The 22,548-nt window shown below is 40.4% G+C and overlaps 1 protein-coding gene across 1 annotated transcript in view; it reads left to right on the top strand.

Moving 5' to 3' along the window:
• Positions 1–22,548, top strand: part of LOC142933049 (cytosolic phospholipase A2 beta-like) — a 32,024-nt gene that overhangs the window by 6,812 nt on the left and 2,664 nt on the right. The window contains exons 4-23 of the mRNA XM_076077189.1: positions 185–321; positions 5,827–5,958; positions 7,215–7,249; positions 7,348–7,390; positions 10,774–10,846; positions 10,998–11,134; positions 11,360–11,491; positions 11,612–11,652; positions 11,750–11,792; positions 12,831–12,885; positions 13,863–13,987; positions 14,266–14,370; positions 14,540–14,574; positions 15,997–16,123; positions 17,025–17,161; positions 18,887–19,109; positions 19,665–19,782; positions 20,124–20,261; positions 20,349–20,450; positions 21,416–21,595. Of these exons, the coding sequence (XP_075933304.1) occupies positions 185–321; positions 5,827–5,958; positions 7,215–7,249; positions 7,348–7,390; positions 10,774–10,846; positions 10,998–11,134; positions 11,360–11,491; positions 11,612–11,652; positions 11,750–11,792; positions 12,831–12,885; positions 13,863–13,987; positions 14,266–14,370; positions 14,540–14,574; positions 15,997–16,123; positions 17,025–17,161; positions 18,887–19,109; positions 19,665–19,782; positions 20,124–20,261; positions 20,349–20,450; positions 21,416–21,595 (2,118 nt within the window). The remainder of the gene's footprint in view (positions 1–184; positions 322–5,826; positions 5,959–7,214; positions 7,250–7,347; positions 7,391–10,773; positions 10,847–10,997; positions 11,135–11,359; positions 11,492–11,611; positions 11,653–11,749; positions 11,793–12,830; positions 12,886–13,862; positions 13,988–14,265; positions 14,371–14,539; positions 14,575–15,996; positions 16,124–17,024; positions 17,162–18,886; positions 19,110–19,664; positions 19,783–20,123; positions 20,262–20,348; positions 20,451–21,415; positions 21,596–22,548) is intronic.

Genomic DNA, 22,548 nt, shown 5'->3' on the forward strand with positions numbered 1-22,548 from the left:
TGCTATTTAGTGACCCAGATGACAACAACAATAAAGATCATTATATGGGCTGCTAGCATGCTGTCCATATTAATGACTTTATTTACAAATACTTAGGTTAGTTATAAGCAGGGCAAATATTATATGACCTACGCTTGTTGCATGAACCCTGTATAATAATCCTTCTCCTGATTTCAAACCCCAGCATCGAAATCAGACTGCTATGTTGCTGTGTGTCTCCCCTCAACATCTGCAACAGTCTACAAGACAAAAGTTATGGCAAACGTCAAAGACCCAGAGTGGAATGAAACTTTTACTTTCAAGTTCAATGACGATCTCAAGGTAAGACCAGTACAGTAGGATGCTAGCACATGTACCACACTAATGACTATTTAAGGAGTTAAATGTGTTTTTTGTTACTACGACGTTAGTTATTCTGGAAACATTTTATGAAGGATTCTTTTGAGTGGTCACACATATTTGTATTACAGGATCTACAAATGAAAAATAAGATTTACAAATGTATAGAACTTGTGCGTAATGTTGGGTATTAATAAATGTGTGTTCTAATCTACACATAATGCTCAGCAAATTGATGTGAAATCATGTGAAACAGTTTTTAAAATGCACACATCACAACTTGAATGAATATAAATGTTTTTTATACAGATTTTTAATTTTAACTTAACAGATCTGATCATGTTCACCTTCGAAAAGCTTCCTGTGTATGCAAATGTCCAAACATATTTGTGACATTATATTGTTTTTGTTTATAGATCGTTAAATGTGTACGCATGAATCGCCAGATACGCACGGATCAGGTTCCATTTTTGTCTCGAGTTTTCAGACTATTTTCACGTTCTCCAGCCCCACACAGATCCACCAGTCCATGCTGCGTTTAAGTGCTGGTGGAAAACTGGGACATCTGGGTTTTAGGTCAAATCCTGGGTTATTTCAAAGAGGGAAACACTTTTTTTTTCTGAACAGACAGAATAGCTCGTCACCTCTTGATTAGAACAAATACATTTACCAACTATATACTCTATACAGTAGCCTATAGATGTAAATATAAGATACTGTGGTTGGAGATATTAGCGTGTTAGCCTAGCTATCATGTAAACAGGCGCTAAGAAGTAGACAGGCCCGAGGGGTTTCTTTTTTCACTATTTCATCATTAAATCCACTTTTTTTTATCACAGTTCCGTATGCTCCAGAGGACTGCCAGTGTCCTCTGCCAGTGTACTGCCCAGCTCATTCTGTTTTTCTGGCAAAGGAGCAGAGGAGACTGGAGACTTGTGCACAGCGAGTCAGTATAGTTTACAGAGTATAGAGTTGGTAAATGTATGTGTTCTAATGGAGGGCTGAGAGCTGTTCTGTCTATTTAGAAAAACATCTTTGCCAGTTTGAAATGACACAGGATCTCACTGAAAGACCAGATCTTCCATTTTGTGCGGAGCTGAAAAACGTGAAAATAGTCTCAAACTCGTGATGTAATCTGCTCTGTGCTATCAGGCGATCCATGCGCACACATTTAACTGTCTGTCAATAAATACAACAGAATGTCACAAATATTTTTAGGCATTTCTATGCACAGGAAGCTTTTCGAACACACAAATGATCACATCTGTGAAATTAGTAGGTTAAGGTTAAAAATCTGTATATGAATTGTTAATATGTATTTAGGTTGAGATGTGTGCATTTGTAAAACTGCTTTACAAGTGTTCAAATTGCTTGGTACTTGTGAGAGGATTAGAACATGTTTGTGGATTATGGACTAACTACATTTGTAAATTTTATTTGTTTTTTGTAGATCATGTAAAACACATTTGTGACCATTTTGAGAATAATATCAGGAACTCTGTTGGTAGAAACCTCTCTGTTTCCCTTTGAACCCCCTTATGATTTAACTTTTTTTTCTAGTACCCTCATTAAAGCTGCAGTTGGTACTTATGGTAAAAATACATTTTATCTAGTGCTGGGCAACGATTACAATTTTTAATCGCGATTAATCGCATTGTTATACGCAAAGTTCAATAATGAAATGAAATGTAGTGTATTGCGCACTTTTATTTTAAAAGTACTGCTATATGAACAAAAGGGCAATAACATTTGGTTTGCAAACACTTTAATAACTGCAGTTTTTAGGGCTTGTGGGAAGACACCTGAGAGAAGGGATGTGTTTACAATTTGTAAAAGATCAGTGGTCATGCAGTTTGAAATATTTTTGAAAAAGTGTGTTGGTAGAATATCCAAGCAGCAGGAGTATGACTTTAGATGTTGTATCATGTCTTCCAGGCTTCTACAGTCGATTGAATGAAATTGTGTCATGATGTTTCAATGGATGTTATTTAGAGATGGGGACAACACATATCCTGTGGTTGGTGTGGAGGCACTGACTGCTTGTCTAATTTACTGAATTTTGTCAGCAAGAAAGGAGGCAAATTGATTGCATGCCAGGTGGATTGGAGCTCAGCAGCTACTGACACTGGAGGGTTTGTTAGCCTGTTGACGGTAGCCAATAAGGCGCGTGTATTGTTATTGTTTTTGGTTATGATGTCTGGTTAAATGTTTGGTTAAATTGCCTTGCATTTCTAAGTTCCAAATTATAATTGCGAAGTCTCTCTTTATAGATGTCACAGTGAACCTGGAGATTTGTTTTTTCGCCACCTGCGCTCAGCTTTCCGACACTCTCGTTTCTCTATTCTGACCAGCGTAGCATTTCTCCAAGGAGATCTTTGCTTACCTGAGACAACCTTCACTTTAGTGGGTGCAATGGCATCAATAACATTGTTAACTTTAGAATTGAAGCCATCTACAAGCTCATTGACTGAGATGCAAGAGAGGGCTGGTGTGGAGGAGAACTTCTGAATAAATAGTTCACTGGTGTTTTCAGAGATGTAACGCTTTGTCACAACCTCGGTTTGGACATTTGTGTGCAAGGAGATTGCACTCTCAAAGAAAACACAGAAATGATCAGAGAGTGCAACATCAGTCACAGCGACCTTGGAAATGTTTACACCTTTGGTGATGATTAGGTCCAGAGTGTGCCCCCTGTTGTGTGTGGATCCTGTCACATGCTGAGTCAGATCATAGTTATCAAGGACACCACATAGTTCTATAGACCCTCTGTCCTGGGGATTATCAACATGGATATTAAAATCGCCAACAATAACAACACAGTCAAAATCAATACAGATTATAGACAGCAGTTCAGTAAACTCATCAAAGAAGGTTGCACAGTATTTAGGCGGTCTGTAAATGTTTAGGAATAAAGCTTGAGTGGAATTCAGAGCCACATATTCAAAAGAAGTAAAATGACCAAAGGACATCTGCTTGCATTGAAGAGAATCAATAAATAAAATAGCAACTCCACCTCCTTTCTTATGCGCTCTTGTTTCACTCATGAAACTGAAGTTGTGAGGTGTTGATTCAATAAGAACAGCTGCACTGTTATCTTGATTTAACCAAGTTTCAGTTAAAAACAAAAAGTCCAGTTTGTGCCCAACAATAAAATCATAGATTAAAAATGTTTTTCCTGACAGAGACCTGACATTTAATAAAGCTAAGTTTAATGTGTTTAAAGCTTTATTTGCCCAATTTATTTGGACAGGCTGACGAGGAATGAATTCACTATTGTTCATTCGCAGCCTCACCTTTCTTTTTCTATAAACTATCAGGACAGGAATTGAGAAGGCTTGCTGCATACAGGGCCCAGACTTTTCCTGGAGAGAATCATTGGTGCCATTAGCCTTGTAGCCTGGACCCAGAAGATATCAATCATTGCCTTTATCAGGTAGAGGAGACAGACGATGGTTGTGGAGCCGTAGTGGACGGCCAGCGCACTTTAACTTCGCCGACTGTGTCAAAACTGGCTGTGGACTTCGAGCCAGTGGCGGGGGTGGGGCTGGATGCGGAGGTGGAACTGTACGTCGAGGAGTGTGGCGAGGAGTGAGTTTGGTTCCAGCAATGACCAAATCTTTCATGTGGTCAGTGAACTCCAGGTGGGGGGAGGATGGGGAGCGTGTGAGTAGAGAGGAGGGGGACCTGGATGGAGTCTGGGGGGTGTAAGTAGGTGCTGGTGAGGGAGGTAAAGACTCCTCCTCTCAGAAGGGGGGAGAAAGTGGGTGATCAGAGGCGGTCCCTGATGATGAGGTTGGAGACTCCTCCTCTTGGCTGTCGTTAGGTGGGGGAATCCTTCCCGTAAGGTCTCTACGGCGATGCAGTGTGGTTATCTCTTGTTTTGACTCCTCTTGTCTCTTGTCCTTGGCAGTAGGAACAGACGAGTGACGCAGGAAGAAAAATAGGTTAGAGGTAAACAGTTTTACCCCTGACTTGTTCAGGCAAACTCCATGTGCCTTAAAAAGATGTCTGCACTCCCAGAAAAGGTAGAAATTGTTGATAAAATGTACTGAATGCAGTTGACAGCCATTTGTTCAGTGCAAACAGCCTGCTGAATCCTTCATCTCCTCTGACTGGTGGAAGAGGGCCACTGATAAACACCTCAGCCTTGACAGAGCTGACTGTGTTTAACAGATCAATAAAGTCTCGCTTCAGAACTTCAGACTGTTGTTTCACAATATCACAGCTTCCTATATGCACGATGATGTTTTTCACCATGGGATGGTCAGCCACCATGTCCAGGATTTTGTCTCTCATGTTAGAGACCATATCTTTCGGAAAGCAGAGTATTTTGGTATTCTTGCTGCACATCGTTCTGACATCTTGTCACCAACAATCAGAGTCTCCGGCCCAGTCATTAGCTTTCCCTGCTGCCTTTTACTCTCACATTTACTCTCAGTTCTTAGCCTGCTTTGAGAAGATAGCTGCTTATCCAGGTCATCAGATGGAGATTTAGGATCCTGCGACAATGGAGCAAATCTGCTATGAAGTTGTAGGCTTGGTTGTTGTGGAGTTTTTTTTCTGGTTTTACTTTTCTTAGCTGTCCTTGGCTTTGTCCGGCTGAGTGCAGGGGTTGAGGAGGAGTTCTGCCTGTGTGGTAGTGCAGGCCAGCCAGTCGCATCACAAATCTCAGGGCGCTGGGCTCTGCCTGTTAGTCGTCCTCCCACATCCTGAGGATATGATTTCCTCTTCGGCTTTGCACCGAGAGAGTTCCAGGGAGGACTACCATTTGAAGATTCATTATCTGCTCTCTCCTCCTGTTTCTTGGTAGGCCTGGTGGTGCTAGTTAGCTGTGTCTTAGCTTGCGTTTGTCCAGTGTTTTGAGTCCATGGTAAAGTGGTATCATTCCCACACAGTCCATTTACCTCCACGTTTACTTCTAGTCGGTGGATTTTTGTTTCCAAGACTGCAATCTTCTGCAGGAGTTTGTGGTAGTCGTCCGTGGAGAAGGGAGGCATCTTGCTGCTACTTAGCTTTAGCTTAGCTGCTAATTAGCATTAGCTGACAGCTCAAATAGCTTGACGACTTTCTGGATTCGTCTTCACTCAAACGTTGAAGAGTGATATATGTGATATATCTGGCAATTTGAATAGATTTCAAACAAGTTGTAAGTCCACTTACTAGCTTTTTCTAGGGCTTTAACTGCCTACTACTCACAAAACATGCGCATGCAACACTTCCTCATTCCTATTTCTGTCAGTGTGGACAGAAATTTAAGTCAGTTAAATCAGCAATCACACATTTTTTGGGTTTTAATTTTTGTTTTTCACACTCTACTCTTAGACCCCTAATGTAGTTAATGTAAAACTCCAAATAACTAACTAACTGACTAATAATATGAATGAATATAAAATATTAAGAAAAAAAACTTGAACCTTATAAAACAATGTTTTTACAAGGACACACATGACAAACTTTCCTAGTGAATCCATACCGTTATATTTCCAGGGCACTCTCGAGGTGAACCTGTATGATAACAACCCCCTACAGTTTGACAACCTGATGACCTCCCTAAAGCTTGATGTCAGCAGTCTGGCTGTGGGAAAGAAGGAAACCAAGGAGTTCATCATAGACCCTGAGGTAGAAGTATCAAACATACTTTAGACATTTGCATGATCCACCCATCCATTATCTGTAACCGCTAATCCTGTTGGCAGGGGGTCTGGATCATGCCAGACTATCACAGGGCTAACACACACAGACAGACAACCATTGCTCCCGTAGCTGTGCCTACGGTGTGATAGAATCTGAATTGTAAGTCGCTTTGGATAAAAGCGTCTGCTAAATTACTGTAATGTAATGTAAGCTAAATGCATGTCTTTGGACTGTGGGTGGAAGAACCCACGCTGACACAGGGGAGAGCATGCAAACTCCCCACAGATGGGATCGAACCCAGGTCCCTCTTGCTGTGAGGCTACAGTGCTAGCCACCACACCACCATGCAACCCCATCTGCATGATGACACACCTTAAACTAGTTGTGATTTATTGGAAGACTGCCAGACTACAGCAAAGCAACTTTGAAAAATTTTAAAACAGACAGGACAGTCCAGGATTACCAATCTGAAGTAAATCTGAAGGCAAAGTGATTTTAAAAGGGTTGTTGAGCTGAAACAATTAACTAATTAATCAATTAGTTGATGAACAGAACATGTCTCCACATCGTTTCTAATTTGGTGAAAAAAGGAACAAATACCTCTAGTAGATTTGACACACCCTCTTCCAGTATAGCATGTATGATTTAAAAGAGTGTGGACATTAATAACCAATAGGGCCTGCTTGCACTGGTCTTGCAGAAAAGTAACACCCCAGTCCCAGTAAAGAGTTTCAAATTGAATTAATCTACTAAATTTACCTCTACCGGCTCCACATTTCAAAAGCTACATAGAATCTCTGGAACATGTCATCTCATAAGTGTAATGACCTTGCAGAGTATAGTAAGTTATACATTTTGCACTGGTTAGTGCGTAAGGATCTGTTGTGTCTTAAAGCATGAGCACAAGGTGGTGGGTGCATGGCTTAAGCTCCCATCCACCCCAACATCACTGCTGCTTTTGTTAACACAACTGGCAGTGTTTATTGGTTGCTTCACAGTTTGCTAGGGGGGACCTCCATCATCACCATCATTTAGGTGCCCTTGGGCAAGGCACCTAACCAACAAACTATACCTAAAGACAGAGTACATTAATCAGACTGCATACCTGAATACTTAGAAGTTTGATGGATTCATACCTGGATATGATTTATCATTACCTTCTTTTGTGGTAGCAGCAGTGCAGCACTTTTTTGTTTCCATGATCATATACCTACACATTTTTCTGCCCTCTTTGTTCAAAGGGTAAACTCTGGATTGCCTTTGAGCTCCTGGATAGGTAAAGTTTGTTTGATTGTATTTAATTTGTCATTTAAGTTTAAAATATAATTTAAAATATTAAAATTAATTTGAAATCATTTGTGTTTGTTTTTTTAGTGAGAGGAAATTTGTCAGTCCCTGCGGAGGTTACTCCACAATGGTAAGGGCTCTACATACACACCCCATGAAAACAGAAATAAACAAAAGACAATCTGAATCTAGTAACCAAACACCAAAAGGTGATCAGTGAGAGGTTCATAGATCCATATTCAGTATATACTGCAATAAAATCTCTTAAAGTGTGGGTAAATAATCAATTCTGATTGGCTGCATGCTGTCCATTAAATGGTAAATGGACTGTACTTGTATCACGCTTTCCTAGTCTTCCGACCACTCAAAGCGCTTTAACACTACATGTCATCATTCACCCATTCATACACTGATAGCAGGGGCTACCATGCAAGGTGCCACCTGCCCATCAGGACTATCTAACTTTCATACCACACAGACACCGATGGCACAGCTTTCAAGGGCAATTTGGGGTTCAGTGCCTTCCCCAGGGAAACACCGACATGGACTAGCGGAGCCAGGAACCTCTGATTGAAGAACAAATGGTTTCTAAAGTCCGTCCTATTTACTCGAGCACTAGAAAACGTTTCCATTGCAAAATAATCTTATGGGATGGTAGTGATTGTTCCAGGTATTAACAAACCCTCAGGGTTTCCAGGGAAACAGAATGAATATCTTGTGAAAAAACTTTCAATTTTGGTTGCAAAACGCATACAAATATAAATGAATGGTCTTCATTTATTTTCTTTGGCACTAAGACAAGTAAGGGATAATGACAGGTGAGGTGTTCATTATCAGGGATTAATGGACTCTAATGCTTTTTCACATTTAGTTAGGAACTTAAAATTAAAGGGGATCTTGCTCTGATCAGCTATAAACTTATTTAACCATGGCATTGAATCAGTTTGGTTAATCCAGTACTTTTTGTGGTTTGATTTGCAGCTGTTCAGTCTGATTGCTTTTTTAAAACTGGCAAAAGTTCATCTTAAACCAAAACTCTACCAAATCTAGATAGACAATAACTTAAAGGTATACTTTGTTACATTTGTGGGTTGCTTTTTGTAAACACACAGCCTTCAAAGTTGGCCACTTCTCGAGGTAGGGAGAGAGAGAATAAAGAGAGTGAGCAGCGGTAGTGAGAAGAAAGCAGTATATTAGAGAAATACATTTTTTTTATCATTGTTTCAAAGCGGTTATGTTCCAAAACATTAATAAACGCACCAACCCCTCCGCACACCTCCACACAAACCTTTGGTAAGGTGCCGCGTTGCTGAATTCACCAGGGTTCACCCTGTCGGCTCTGCTTGTTTGTGTGCTTCTGTAAACAGACACACTGCCACCAATGAGAGAGAGAGGAGCAGGGAAAACACAGTAATGTCACAACTCATACTCATCCATCAAATATGGCTGCTTTGTATCTGACTAGCGCTTAAGTGGAACCTGTGCTTCGGTATCAGACGCCAAGGAGCGTGACAAAGCAGCAGTATTTGACGACCTGAATGGGCTGCACACATTGCACACTGCTTTTTGCTCGGGGTTACAGCCTAGGTTCTTTGCCGATGCCCAGAAACGTCCCGAACACAGTAAAATAGGAAGAAAAGGGGACATTTAGGCAGATGGCATGGTGTCTGTTGATAAAGACGCCACCATACACTTCTAATGGGTCATAAATGATGATTGAGAAGGATTATTTTGTTAAACAGATTAATTCGTGAGTGGTTTGTACGAGTTATTTAGGAGAACATGCAGCATCACCCAATTTTCTTTGCTGTGTTTTCAATTTTCATTCTTGGAAGAGAGTGTGTCTTTAGACGGTGTCCTGATATCGGCAGAGACAGATGGATGGTTTCTTACAGGAATCTACACATGCAGATTCATGGAAGTCACTGTCCAGGGCAACATGCTCCATTGCAATGCCTGAAAGTGAAATATCACGTATTCTTTCATCCATTTCGAACACAGCTCTAACTTTGATCACACAAAGACCCGATGGGTCGTAGCAATGACCTCGGTACCCCGTATTCCTGCAGTACCCTCCACAGGACTCCCAGAGGTACACGGTCGTAAGCCTTCTCCAAGTCTACAAAACACACGTAGGGAATACTCCCATGACCCCATGTCTGCCCCTCCACAGTCACTGTCCCCGATCTCCACGAGACACTGAAGATGCAATGTCCAGAGCCTTCAGCACTGGCGCCTTGCCACTGAGGAGGTTTTTGACTACCTCAACAACCTCTGGCCAACCATATGGATGGGTCTTCCCCCGAGTGTTCAAACTCTGCCTCCTCCACGGAGGACATGTTGTTTGAGTTCAATGTGCTCTTTCCACAACTCGACAATATCCCCAGTCCGGGTCAGCAGTTCTCCTCCCCTGCTTAACACAGCCAGAGCTAGCGGTGTGCAGGGATATCGCTAAATTTGCATTTAGCGATATCCCTGCAGTATTGGTCTTTGCTGGTCTTGAATTAAAATATTGAGTCAAGACAAGATACGATCAATTTCAACGCAGAACCTCGTCACGAGACCAAGACCAATCTCGAGTACTACACTGCAGACTAAAGAAGGCTTTGTTAGGGATAAAGTTACTAAGCAACCACCAGCTGGTACTGCCAAAATAAATGCTGTTAGAAACTCTGACAAAATTGCCAAAACCCTCATTGCCAGTCAATAAGTAATTTCCTATTGTAATCAATCAATCAATCAATCAAACTGTATTTGTATATCACATTTTAAAATACAACAAAGGTTGCCCAAAGTGCTGCACATACAGTAGATAAGCAGTCATACAATCAAAGACTGGATTAATAACTAAGTGACATTAAAACCAAGACAAACTGACACAAATCACACAAAACTGCCATGTTAAGATCAAAGGTGATAGGCCAGGAAAAATAATTCGGTTTTTAAACGGCTTTTAAACATTGGTAAGGTGGATGACAACCTAATATAAAAGGGAAGGTTGTTTCAGAGCTTAGGGGCAGCAATACAGGTAGCCAATGAAGGGATTTTAAGATCGGTGAAATGTGTTCACGCCTGCGTGTACCAGTTAAAAGTCTCGCTGCAGAGTTCTGCACCAACTGAAGGCGTGATAGTAGTTTTTTGCAGATTCCAGCATACAAAGAATTACAATAGTCCAGTCTAGAGGTGATAAAAGTATGAATAACTTTCTCCAGGTCTTTTGAGGATAGAAAGGCTTTGACCTTAGCTAAAAGTCTTAGCTGAAAGAAGCTGATTTTGACCAAGGACGCAACTTGGAGGTCCAATATAAAAGATGAGTCCAAAAGGGAAACTTCACGTACATCTCACGTAAAAAATAGAAATAGAAGACGCCTATTTGTATGTTTGTAGAGTGGATCTCTGTGATACATAAGCACCACTTACATGCCAGTTGAATTGATTATGATGGAAGTGTAGTTACACCTTCAAAGTATTCTGATTCTTGTCTTAATTGCTTTTTGGGGGCTTATTCAACAGAAGGAAACTATGTCCTATTTGACCTTGAATACCACCATACTGAGAGCAGAAAAACTGCCCCGCAAAGATTTGTGTAAGTATGGCTTTCACTTTTATAAGTAATAATATGTGCTGTGCATGTTTTGTATTGACACTTCATCACTTTTAAAAATAATTTTCTAATGTTTTATTTTAAAACATTTTCATATGAAACTGACCTGTCTTTTTCTGTCTCTGTGTTACAGTCTCTGAATCTGACTGCTACGTTATCCTCTCTCTCCCCACGGCAACGGCAAATGCCTACCGTACTAAAACTGTGTCGAACAATACCAACCCAGATTGGAATGAAACGTTTACCTTCAGGGTCCCCACCCATGTGAAAGTGAGTCTACGCAATATTAGCATCACATCAAACACGAGCGTCTGACCGACTGCTGTTGTTCAGTCCACCCTGGAAAGAACCAGTTCAGTTAGTGTAGCAAGTACTTAAATATTCTGATAACGTGTTTTTTTTGCTTCATTATTGCCAGCCAATAGCTAATTTAATTTGTGAAGAGTACAAGTCAAAAGCTCTGTGACTCAGTGAGCTTTTCTACTGTTTCCCCAGAACATTTTAGAAATGAAGCTATATGATGACGACCCTTTGGCACGTGATCAGCTGTATGCCGAGCTTCTGTTTGATGTCGCAAGTCTCACAATAGGGAAGAAGGAGACCAAGGTCTTCCCTATAAACCCAGAGGTAAAGCAACAAGAGAACAACACTTGCTCTGTAGGATGCACTTAGGGCTGATCTGTTACAAATTGGCCATTAAGCAAATGATTATGATTAAAGGATTTTCTCTTGTCCACTTTTCTATAGACAGAGGGCACACTTCTGATAGTATTTGAGCTACTTCAGAGGTAACTGTATATTACTGTTTTTACTTTATTGTCCTCTATCAAAACATTTGATTAAAAATGAGCTGGTTAAAAATGAATAACTTTTGTCTTTTTGTAGTGAGGACCCCCCTTGTGAATATCCCTCTAATGGCGTCCTTGTGGTAAGATTTTTAAAATAACATCAGCATTATACACCTAAATGTTACATCAGTTCTCAGATCATTCTCCATGTCGACTGGAACCCTAACAAAGTATGGATGATCACCAACTTGCAACACAAGAAGCCATTTAATTCCCAAACATAATTCAAATTGTGGTTGCTTGATAAATTCAAAATGGCAGCAGAATAAACTTTTATTGTCATTGCCCAGATCACAAGTATCAAGACAACAAAATGTATATTAGTATCTGAACAAAAGTGCAAAAAGAAGAGTAGTGCTGTACTGAATAAAGTGCAGAATAAATCAAATATAAAATTAATATAGAATGTAGAATATACAGTTAGGGTATGGATATGCCAGATGAGCAGTATGAACAGTATAAACAGTGTGTAATGAATAGGCAAAGACATATACAGAATGAACATGGTAGGAACTGCGAGTTATTTGGGTTTTCCTCTCCTCAATGTCAACCTAAACTCGAAAGGCTGTAAAACCAAAGAGGACGCATTGGCAGCTCAACTCCTTTCCTTTCCTGCAGTTTGATTTAAAATGAGTTTTATCATAGAGTTTTGTCAGGTTGAAGATCTTAGAAAAGAACACACAAAGACAACATACTGCCATTTCTAACAACATATTCATGCTGGATTACATGTTTTCCATCAGCATTTGCTAATTATCTTTTTCTTAATAGATTTAAATAAATCATTACCGACTTCAGAATTTGCTGACACTGCTGAAAGATCACTGGCACAAGTGATAAAGCACTGCTATTAACAAGCATGTTTTAAATGGATAGACTGAAGACTGTGATTGTGGTGCAGAGGGGTCCAAACTTCTTACAGCAGAGTGAAGACTTAACCTGCCAGTATGTGTATTCTAACAATCTGACTTGAATCTTAAAAGTATTTATAGATTTATGACCATTAAGCTGCCTCATGACACAGAGCAGGTGGATCCTGTAGCTCATGGGAATAATTATTATGAATGTATCTTATTTTGATTTCCCTAACCAGAGTAACTGATCTTTGTGTCTTCCAGGCTGCCCCGTTCTCTGTACTGGATATTAACATTGACAAGCTACAAATTGATGACCGTAGGTAGTCTACAATATTGTCTAATTCATTCAGTCAGGTTGAATTTACTTAAGCTTTCATTGTCCTGTTCATCAAATATTTTTTCACAAATGAAATCGAAGGATTGAGGACAGCTTCACAGACATGACAGGCTGTATTGTCGAACACACAGTGAACAGCGTTGAGCTTTTTACAGCAAAGGAGCTCACAACTGTGACAAAGTTAAGGAAAAGCTGGTGAACATTGTGGAGCATATTTCTTCAGGACATGGAGCTTAAAGGAGAATGCATATTAGACTTACAATCACTCAGTATCCAAAGACACACTTCCAAATAAGTATGAATGCTGCTCCATAACTGCTTTAGGCATTAAAAAAATTGTTTGCCAACAAGTTTGCTATATCAACTGAAAGGCGCATGGTCTCTGTGGCAAACCAAGCGCCATACTCTCTGGCTGTGTGTGCAACAATTATAGTTATATAACTACACATACTCTTGCAAGACCTGCTCTTGTTTATGTAGGAGACATATTTACAACAAACAGAAAGAAGATTGTACTTATTTTTTAGATTCATGGTCCCCAGAGGATGAATCCTATAGGCTTTGCTGATCCTCTGATTTTTCACCTCTATCCACCATTAGGTTCTAATTTTTGGCTTTGTGTGAAAGGTCTCACTCTCTTCCATTTGATGGATGCCATGAACATTAACTTGTATCTATCTATAAAGCTGGTGTTATTTACAGTGAGCACTGCAGCTTAAGTGTGGCTGTTCAGGCTTTTTAAAATGTACAGATCCTCCCACTTTTTGCTCGCTCAACCGGCTATGGAAGAAAGCAACTAACAAAAATCAAGACACCTTGGAGATGTCTTCTTCAGACAAATGGATGACTTTAGTATAATGATAACTTTTACGAATGACTTATCAAGCAACAGCAATATTGGTATTTATCAGTTTCAACAGATTAACATGACATGTGGGTACATTTTTTTTCACCAGATTTGTGGAACAAGGTTCTGAAACTGAGGGGTGCCCATCACGAGGAACACATACTTAATGCCAAGGAAACCCCAAAACTGCGTTTCTACATCAACAGAGACTTGGAGACAGAACTAGGAGTGGCAGTGAGTTTTAATTGTCTTTTAGTTTGACCTGTTTGACAGCGAGATGTCACATATTTTTTCAGTGTAAAGTGTTCCTGGTCAACTTCACTTGTCACCTCCTTTAACACAGAAGAAAGGAAGAGGGGAAGTAAATAAGGAAAGAGAAGATAGAAAATAAACTTGTTTTTCATTTTTAAGGTCTTCATAGCAAATGCTTTTTTACAATAACTGCCACAGCATACTTCAAAATCTAGAAAGATAGTATAACATGGCATGCTATTTTTCCCTTTGTCTGTCAGCACTCTGGTTATATCTATGGTTCTGCTGCTCCAATGGAAACTTGTATAAATCTCCAGCCACTACCAGCCAAACATGCAGGCAAAGTGTCCCTTGTTGTTGACAAGGTAAGAAGTTTGTTTGCAGCTGCATTAACTGGTCCTTTTGTTTTGACCAGCTGAAGATCAGAGGACAGGCCGACCCAAGCGTTTAGGGGCACCTTTCTGAATTTGATCATATAGGGCTGTAGTTTAAATAATATATGTTGAATAGTAATGTGGCTTTTTCTCATCACAGGACACAGTGGATTTTGACATAGAAACAACTGAAGGGTAAGGTGTTTCCTACTTCCACTATACAGTATAACCAAAAGTATGTGAACTCCCAAATATCACACCTATAGCCTACGTGAGTTTTGAGCAGAACCATAGGCAGTTAGCCTCCACTCTATTGGGAAAGTTTTGCATCAGAGTTTGGAACCTGCCTGCAGTGATTTGCTCCCATTCAACCACATTAGTGAGGTCCATCATCAGTTTTTATTGTTGGTCTAGGTCAGGGGTTCTCAACTGGTCTGGCTGCGGGACCCACCATCACCCACAAGCCACGACCCAAATCGAGGAAAATTTTCAACTTCTCAAATTCATTTAAAGTAAAGATAGTGCAGTTTGAACCTGAGCTGAAAATGTCCTCTGCAGTCGTAGTATAGGGAGCTCGCTTGTGCAGAGAAATTGTTCCTGTAAGTCCCCGTCCCACACATGTTTCACGTAAATGAGTAAAACTGCTTTGTTTGTTATGTCTGTAGATTCGTCCATTTGTAATGCAAAATGACCACTTGCCTAAATTCGAGCTGTGGTCTATTGTTTGATGTCATCCGACATGTCTTCAATTCGTCTACTTATAGTGTCATATAGGTATAGTTTTCAGTTTATCCTCTGCTGATATGAGCATTACAAAGCATTAACGGCAAATATTGTTGAGGAGTGTGAATAGATGGCACTCCGCTGCATAAAAAATCCCCTTCAAAATAAAAGCACAGGATTTTTTTTTTTGTTTCTTATTTCTTTCAGGCAAAGGCCCATTGAAAACGGGTCCGCGACCCACTTTTGGGTCGTGACCCACCAGTTGAGAATCACTGGTCTAGGTAATCCCAAAGGTGTTGGGTTGAGTTGACGTCAGGGTCAATCAAATTATTTCACACGAAACTGGAAAACCATTTGTTTATGGATCTGACAATGTTTACAGGGGCATTGCCATGTTGAAACAGGAAAGGTACAAACCCAAACTGTAACAAAGTTTGAAAAACACTACTGTCTAAGATATAATTGTGTGATTCAGCATCAAAGGTGCTAAATTCCAAATTCAGAGCATATCTATTATTGAGGGATTGTCTCCACACGGCTCTCAACATGGCGACGGCTGAGTCGGCGTCTAGCAGCTACCGGTGCAAACAGTGCTGACAGAGCTAACAGTGTTAATCTGGGGGGAACCAAAGGGTGTGTGTGAGCTTTCGTGACAACACCGTGTCAGCTGTAAAAGCTGTATAAGCGCAGAACAGCAGTAATTAGCTGAGGGGCCTCCAGAAAAACCAGTTAAACAGTCCCAGACCAAAAGTATACGGACGGGGGTATTCACCTTGGGGCTGAGTGAGCTAAGCAGTGCAAAAAACTTGAAAATGTCGACCAGAAGACATCAGTGAAACAATGCTTTTTAGCTTTGTGTTATGTTACACTTGCTTTAACCCTGGAAATCCTCAGTGAGGGTCTTGCACTTCGTCTGGACTTTGACATCCCAACTCAAGAGAAAGAGTTTCTGAAGAAGAGGGACGTTGTAGTGGCACAGGCTTTGCAGAAGCTTTTTGGAGCTCCATCTGATCCTAAAAAGGTAGAGTGCAACTTTTTCTGTTACTTTTGCCCTTGTACCCCTACCCACCACCCTACCTATGTCAATTTGCTAATAATTTTGCTAATCAATAAAAAACACAATGTAATGCCATAAAGTGTACCAGAAGTCAAGACCAACATACAACACTATGACGTCATGAACTCTGTCACACACACACAGCGGGCCACCAGGCTTGCAAGACACTGACGGACAACCATGACAGTGTGTACCAGAGTCACACAGCTGACAATTTCAAAACTGATGCGCTGAGGTTTTACAGAGAAAGTGGGTTGGGTTACATGCGTCCACGATATTGTGTCCACGACAATGCATGCAACATTGTGGTTGCTTACTCTTCTGGACAGGGGACCTGGGGACTCAGTTGCCTCTTTTGTGTATACACTGCAGCTGTGTTAGATGATGGATTTAACCTGTTTGTGCATCAAGTTATCTTTGCAGCTGGATGGCTTGGCAGTTTACAGTTAATGATCTATTAACAAGGGTTGGCTATGGGGCAGAAAATAATTTCTTTATTCGTATCCTTAGTAAAAATGTTAAAATATGTGACCACACTGCAACATACTGTCTTGCATATAAGACAGCATAATCTAATTTTGAGTTACAGGACACCAGGTACAGGCATTATTGTTACCCACAGGATCAAATTGAATAACTTTGGTGACTTTTCATCAAGGTCTTTCATCTTTTATCAGTGCAAAATTTAAAAAAATTTCAATACTTATGACCAAATAGCCTCGGCTGTACTTTGCGTTTTTTTCCTAAAAGCGTGCTGACTTTGGAAGTAAGATGGTGACCAAGGTGAACATTAAACATAAACTGCTAAATATCATTTAGCATTTGGTCAAACTGCTAGAGCCACACCTCTGTATTCTCTGTTCAGGTGCCGAAGATAGCATTGGTGGCTTCAGGGGGAGGTTCCAGAGCAATGACAGGCCTGCTTGGTAGTCTAAGAAGCCTGAAGGAAATCGGGGTCCTGGATACTGTCAGTTACATCACTGGTGTTTCTGGAGCCACATGGTGAGTGAACCATTTCACTAGTCAAGTGTCCTCAGTATCTTCATTTTAATCTTCTCATTTTACATAGATAGGCAAAGACAGGCAATCCCTCAAATTTTGGGCTGTGCCTTATAGAAAGCGTGTAATTAAATACAGGGCAGGGGGGTTTTAAAGAGAGGGCAACCTCCGAGGCTAAAAAATGAAACCGATGTGGAAGTGCCAAAAACTGCAGGTCAGCAAATTGTCACTTCAGGCTGGCTCCAAAGAGTCAATCCCCACAGACCTCCATGTTAAAAGGCCCAACTTTAAAGCAGAAATAAACATGTTTGCAGCCTGTTACAAAGAACGGTTTGGTCTCTATAGCCAATATCCTTGTTCCTGACAACAGAGGTTGAATTTGTATCTAACTCACCTGTTTAAATTGTATTTAGGCTTAAAGGTATGCATAATTAACGGAATGGCCACTTTGAATGAAAGGTGGGGGCCATCACAGCTGCAAGCTGTCTGCTAAGTGTCGCCTCAGCTAATTCGAGTTCACTAAACTTAAGCTCCTAGCCAAGTTTGTGCTGTTGGTGCCTTTTTGAGAATTTGTCATTCAAATATCGGAAAGATAATAATACTTGCTGTGGCAGGCTGGGGAAAGACAAAATGTGTGTCAGTAGAGTATTATCTGCATAGTTGTGGTAGAAAAAGTCACGGAAGAGAAAAGAGAGACTTGATGGACCCCGGTAGTAAGACTGCCAGGTTCAGATCATAGGCTTTAAGAAATATGGACGTAGTTTCTGTGATGTCACCCAAAGGCTTCTGACAAACCGTTGTGAAGCTCTAAGTGAGTAGCTCTGGCCTTCGTCACCTTGGCAGTGAAGACACAGCCTAAATCTGAAAAAAAGAATGGATTTTCGGTGGAGCTGAGGCAGGCCCGGGTGACGCAACAGTCTAAGTTACCTTGTAAGTGTGGTCCTTGAGGTAGGATGTGAAAAAGAAGAGTGCCGAGAGGAGGATCTGTTGCTTCACTGTGTCAAATGCTGCTGAAAAATCCAGCAGGATGATGGACAGGGAGCTCCAGCAATTTAGAGTTATTTTATGGCAGTCATAGTTTAGTGGCCTACCTTGAAACCAAATTGGTGGGGTAGCTGTGGGGAAAGTTGCTGCAGAAAGTTTCGTGAAGACAGCAAGCTCAAATGTTTCACAATGAAATGGAAGAAGAGAGACAAGTCTGTTATTCTTTAGTGTTGAGTTTGGTTTTCTTTAACGGAAGTTCACTCAAGCTGCATTTAGAGAGTTAGGAAAACAACCAGTTTTCAAAGAGCATACCTGAAGTGGATAAGGTAAGAGCCATAAAGAAAAAGGTGAGAGGGGATAGGGTCAAGGAGGCAAGTGGTTGGGTGGGGGTACTTAAACCAGTACTTTATTGGAGGACAGTGTTGAATAGGAAGTTAGAATGGGATGCAGAGTAAGTGGAGAGAAGAGACTGATAGCCAAGTCCTCAGCGTGCTTTGATTTCTACCATTTTCTTTCAGCTGCGTTAACATATATGTACCAGGTAGACTCTATGTCACCATTGGTTTCGCAAAGTTCAGAGTTGAATTAAATTAGCAATTATTAAAACAGCAAATGGCATGTAGAGACATTTTCAACCCATTATACACCGATCTTTTTATAAATTTGGTAAGAAATATCAATATTTCGTGCCTGGTTATATGAATCGATTTTCAATCATTGTACTATTACTTCCCTTTTGAACAGGGCTATGTCTGCTCTGTATCAGGAAGCTAACTGGTCACATGAGGACATGGACAGTGTTATTTCAGCAGAGAAGGAACAGATGACGAAGAGTGCCCTGAGTGCCATCTCTCCTGAGAATCTCCGTTACTACAGAAAAGAAATTGCTGAGAAAGAGCAAGAGGGTTACATTGTGTCACTCATTGATATGTGTGGCCTGATCATTGAGCATGTTGTCTTTGGGAAGGTGAGCAGCTGATGAACACTTTCTGTTCTCACTTTAATCATACTGTGTATTACTTTGAAAGCTTAAAGAGTATGTGTAACTTTCAGAAAGTCCTTGTTTTTAAAGACACCGGTGGCAGTTAATTTAGAGAGTGAACATCGGCCAAAATAGTGACGTGACACACACAAGACTGAATATGATTGAATGATTGGCATCTTGTAAATAGTACCATTGGCTCCGTGAAAGACCGCCACCCACCACAAAACAGATCGGGGCTGATGGCTGGTAAATCGGAATAGCTTGCCGTTTGAAAGTTACTTTCAGCTAATACGAGATTTTTAAAGTCCTGATACCTTTACATAGAAATCAGTCCACAGACTATTATATGAGACAGCTGGGGAAAGTCACTTCTTGAGTCATATTACAATCAAATGTATGAATTACAAAATTCGTACATTAAAAAAAGTTACACACAACCAATCAAATTAGGGCATGTCTTTGAACCCTAATTTTATGTTTTTCAAATGTTATAAATAATATCACTCATAATAAAATTATATTTGGTTGGAATTACAGAAAGTCACCAGTACCCTGTCTGAGCAGCAGAGAACAGTGAATGAAGGCCAAAACCCTTTACCCATATACACTGCCGTCAATATAAAGGATAGGGTAAAGGGCTGTGAATCTGAATCTGGTAAATATCCTGGATGATATTTTGGTATTTGTGTTTGTATTGTAATGTCTGTTTCCTGAAAGTATTTTGTGCAAGGTGACTGAAGCCCAATAGATAGATAGCATAGATAGCATGTAAAATATGTATTGTGTTAAACTCAAGTGACACCTATGAATGCCTAGTTCTCATATCAAATGTATCATTAATTTTGCAACTGAAATGAATATGGGGATATTCAGCATGACCAGGCTGATGATATAATAAAGATTCAGGACACAAACAGACCCCTAGAAGAACTTGAACAAAATTGAAAACTGTGAAGGAATGATTGATTTTGTAATAATAACAAATCTTGTTGACAGAGTGGTGTGAGTTTACCCCCTATGAGGTAGGCATCCAGAAGTATGGGGCATTTATCAAAACTGAGGACTTCGGGAGTCACTTCTTTCTCGGCCATTTGGTCAAGAAACTCCCAGAAGTCCGCATCCCTTATCTGATTGGTAAGACCACTGCTTCTGTTGCAATGTCAATGCATGGTAATACAATACTAATTTAAGGTAATTCCAATACATTTTTGTCAACATCAGGAATATGGAGCAGTGCTGTTTCTGTCAGCATGTCCGAGATATTGGCGAATGCGGGGTTCACGCCTACTTGGAGCTCCTGGCTCAGCCCAGAAGCCGACATAGGTACAGCTACTTTATTTTATAGTGCAGAAAAACATAAATAGACAACTTAGAATAAGGCTGGCGTTTCTACAATTCTCTTGTAAACAAATCCTATTAAAAGCCAAACCAAACAAATTAAAACCAACAAATTGTTTCATCTTTCAATACTTTTCCACCCTGCGTTTGGAACTGTGCCGAGCCCATTGTTTGACAAATATCTTTAAAAACTGCTCACAAATATACACTTTTTTACGGTTCAGCAATTTCCTAAATAAGCTCCCTGTACAGGAAACATTACTCAAACGTATTGTCGGGTGAATAGTACATTTTGTGTGAACTTTTTCAAAACTAATGCTGGTTCGAACATTTACTGCCACAAATTACCTTGTTCTTTTTCCTCTCATTAAAAAAAACACAATGCATACCACCCTTTTATATTAGTCAATGTTATAAGTAGGCTACAATTATCAAAATGATATGAACATTCAGGCTTCCTCATGTGGCTGAAAGGTATACTGTGCATATAAATCTTAAATAAAAGACTATGCTAATTTATTTGGCGATTCTAAGAAAATCTCCTGCGACCCCCCCCTGTGGGTCTCGACCCAGTCTTTAGGAATGACTGCGTTAGTAAGTGCTTACAATACAACATCATGACCCACTGTATGCGGGATAGATTAAAAATAAATTACAGTGCCCGCATTCCTCATATTGATATATCAAGACACATGAATTTTTTTCTTTTCTTGGTCATTTCATGGGATTGATGACAATAGGACAAAATATAGAATATTCCCAGCTTGATCATTTAAACTTTAAAGCATTATCTTAGATCATTGAAGAGATTCAATGTTTACACAACAAACCATAAAACAGAATTTTAAAACCTTTTTAATGTATTTATTACTATCATGGTACAACAAAGACACTTCCATGTAAGAGCATAATAATGTATGTATTATTGAGATGTTGTGTTCTTTTGACAGACGATGACACTGAACCATCAAATCAGGACACATACGTCATAAATCCAACCACAGATATCGCCAGCGATGTGACTGATTTCTTCAGAACACGTCCAGTCAGTGCTGAAATGTACAATTTCATGCGCGGACTCTTCATGCACAAGGACTACAATCAACAGAGCAACTTTGTTGCCTCGAAAAGTATGCACTCACAGCACAGTACACTTTCGCCCACAATTCAAAAAATTCGGAACAATGCTGAGCCTCTAGCTCTCTAGCCTCTAGTATGTACATTTCAGGAGTGATCACAACTGATCCCTCCTGACTGTTTATTGCACCTAAATGCGGTCAGGAGTGATCACCATGGATCCCTCCTGACTGATACATAAGCATGAGTCATTCCACTGGCCCCAACAAAGAGTTTACTTGTCCTGGGCCAGCGGCCAAGCATTAATATAGAGCCCTGGGCATTATCATCAGCATACTGAAGCTTCAGCTGTGGAAACCTGGGACTCGGCCTTAAACTTATTTTAGTAGAAGAGCTGGCCATCTGTTCTTTATTAGAATACAGGTTTAGGCTGATGAAATGAAGAACGACTGTAATGAATAGATAGGGGGCAATGATACACACTACTTGACACCAGTTTTACCTTGAGAGACTGTCTCGTTCCCCTTGGTGCTAGGGGGAGTCTCAATGTACAGTGTAGTGTACAGTGTCACTCTGTTGACCCAAGGTCCTGGAGATTGAAGGAGTTGAAAGCTTTGGTTAGATCAATGTAGGCCCCATGCCAACTGGCATTGAGAGGATGTGGCCCAGACTTGTACAGAAGGCCTCCTTTATTGTCTTCTGTGAGTAGTGTGGGTGCAAAGTTGTTGACCAGATTGAAACAAACCATATATAGGCGTGGACATTGATGGGAAAGTTCAGTAAGCTGGTTGGCCAAGCTGGTTTTAATGGCAGAGCCCACTCCATGTATCTGGGGATAACACACAGGTTTCCTTTGAGAAGAAGGTGTAGCTTCCTTTTTCCCCCACCTGCCCCCTTCTTCCAGTCTGATTTCAGAGGGTGCTTTCATGCTATGATTTAAACCTCCGTAGTGCCATTGCACCAATGACGGTTCACTTGGTTTATTACCTTCAGGTTGATGCCTGTA

This window comes from Anarhichas minor, unplaced genomic scaffold, assembly GCF_050575085.1.
Source record: "Anarhichas minor isolate MPS153535 unplaced genomic scaffold, ASM5057508v1 ptg000058l, whole genome shotgun sequence".
Lineage (NCBI taxonomy): Eukaryota > Metazoa > Chordata > Actinopteri > Perciformes > Anarhichadidae > Anarhichas > Anarhichas minor.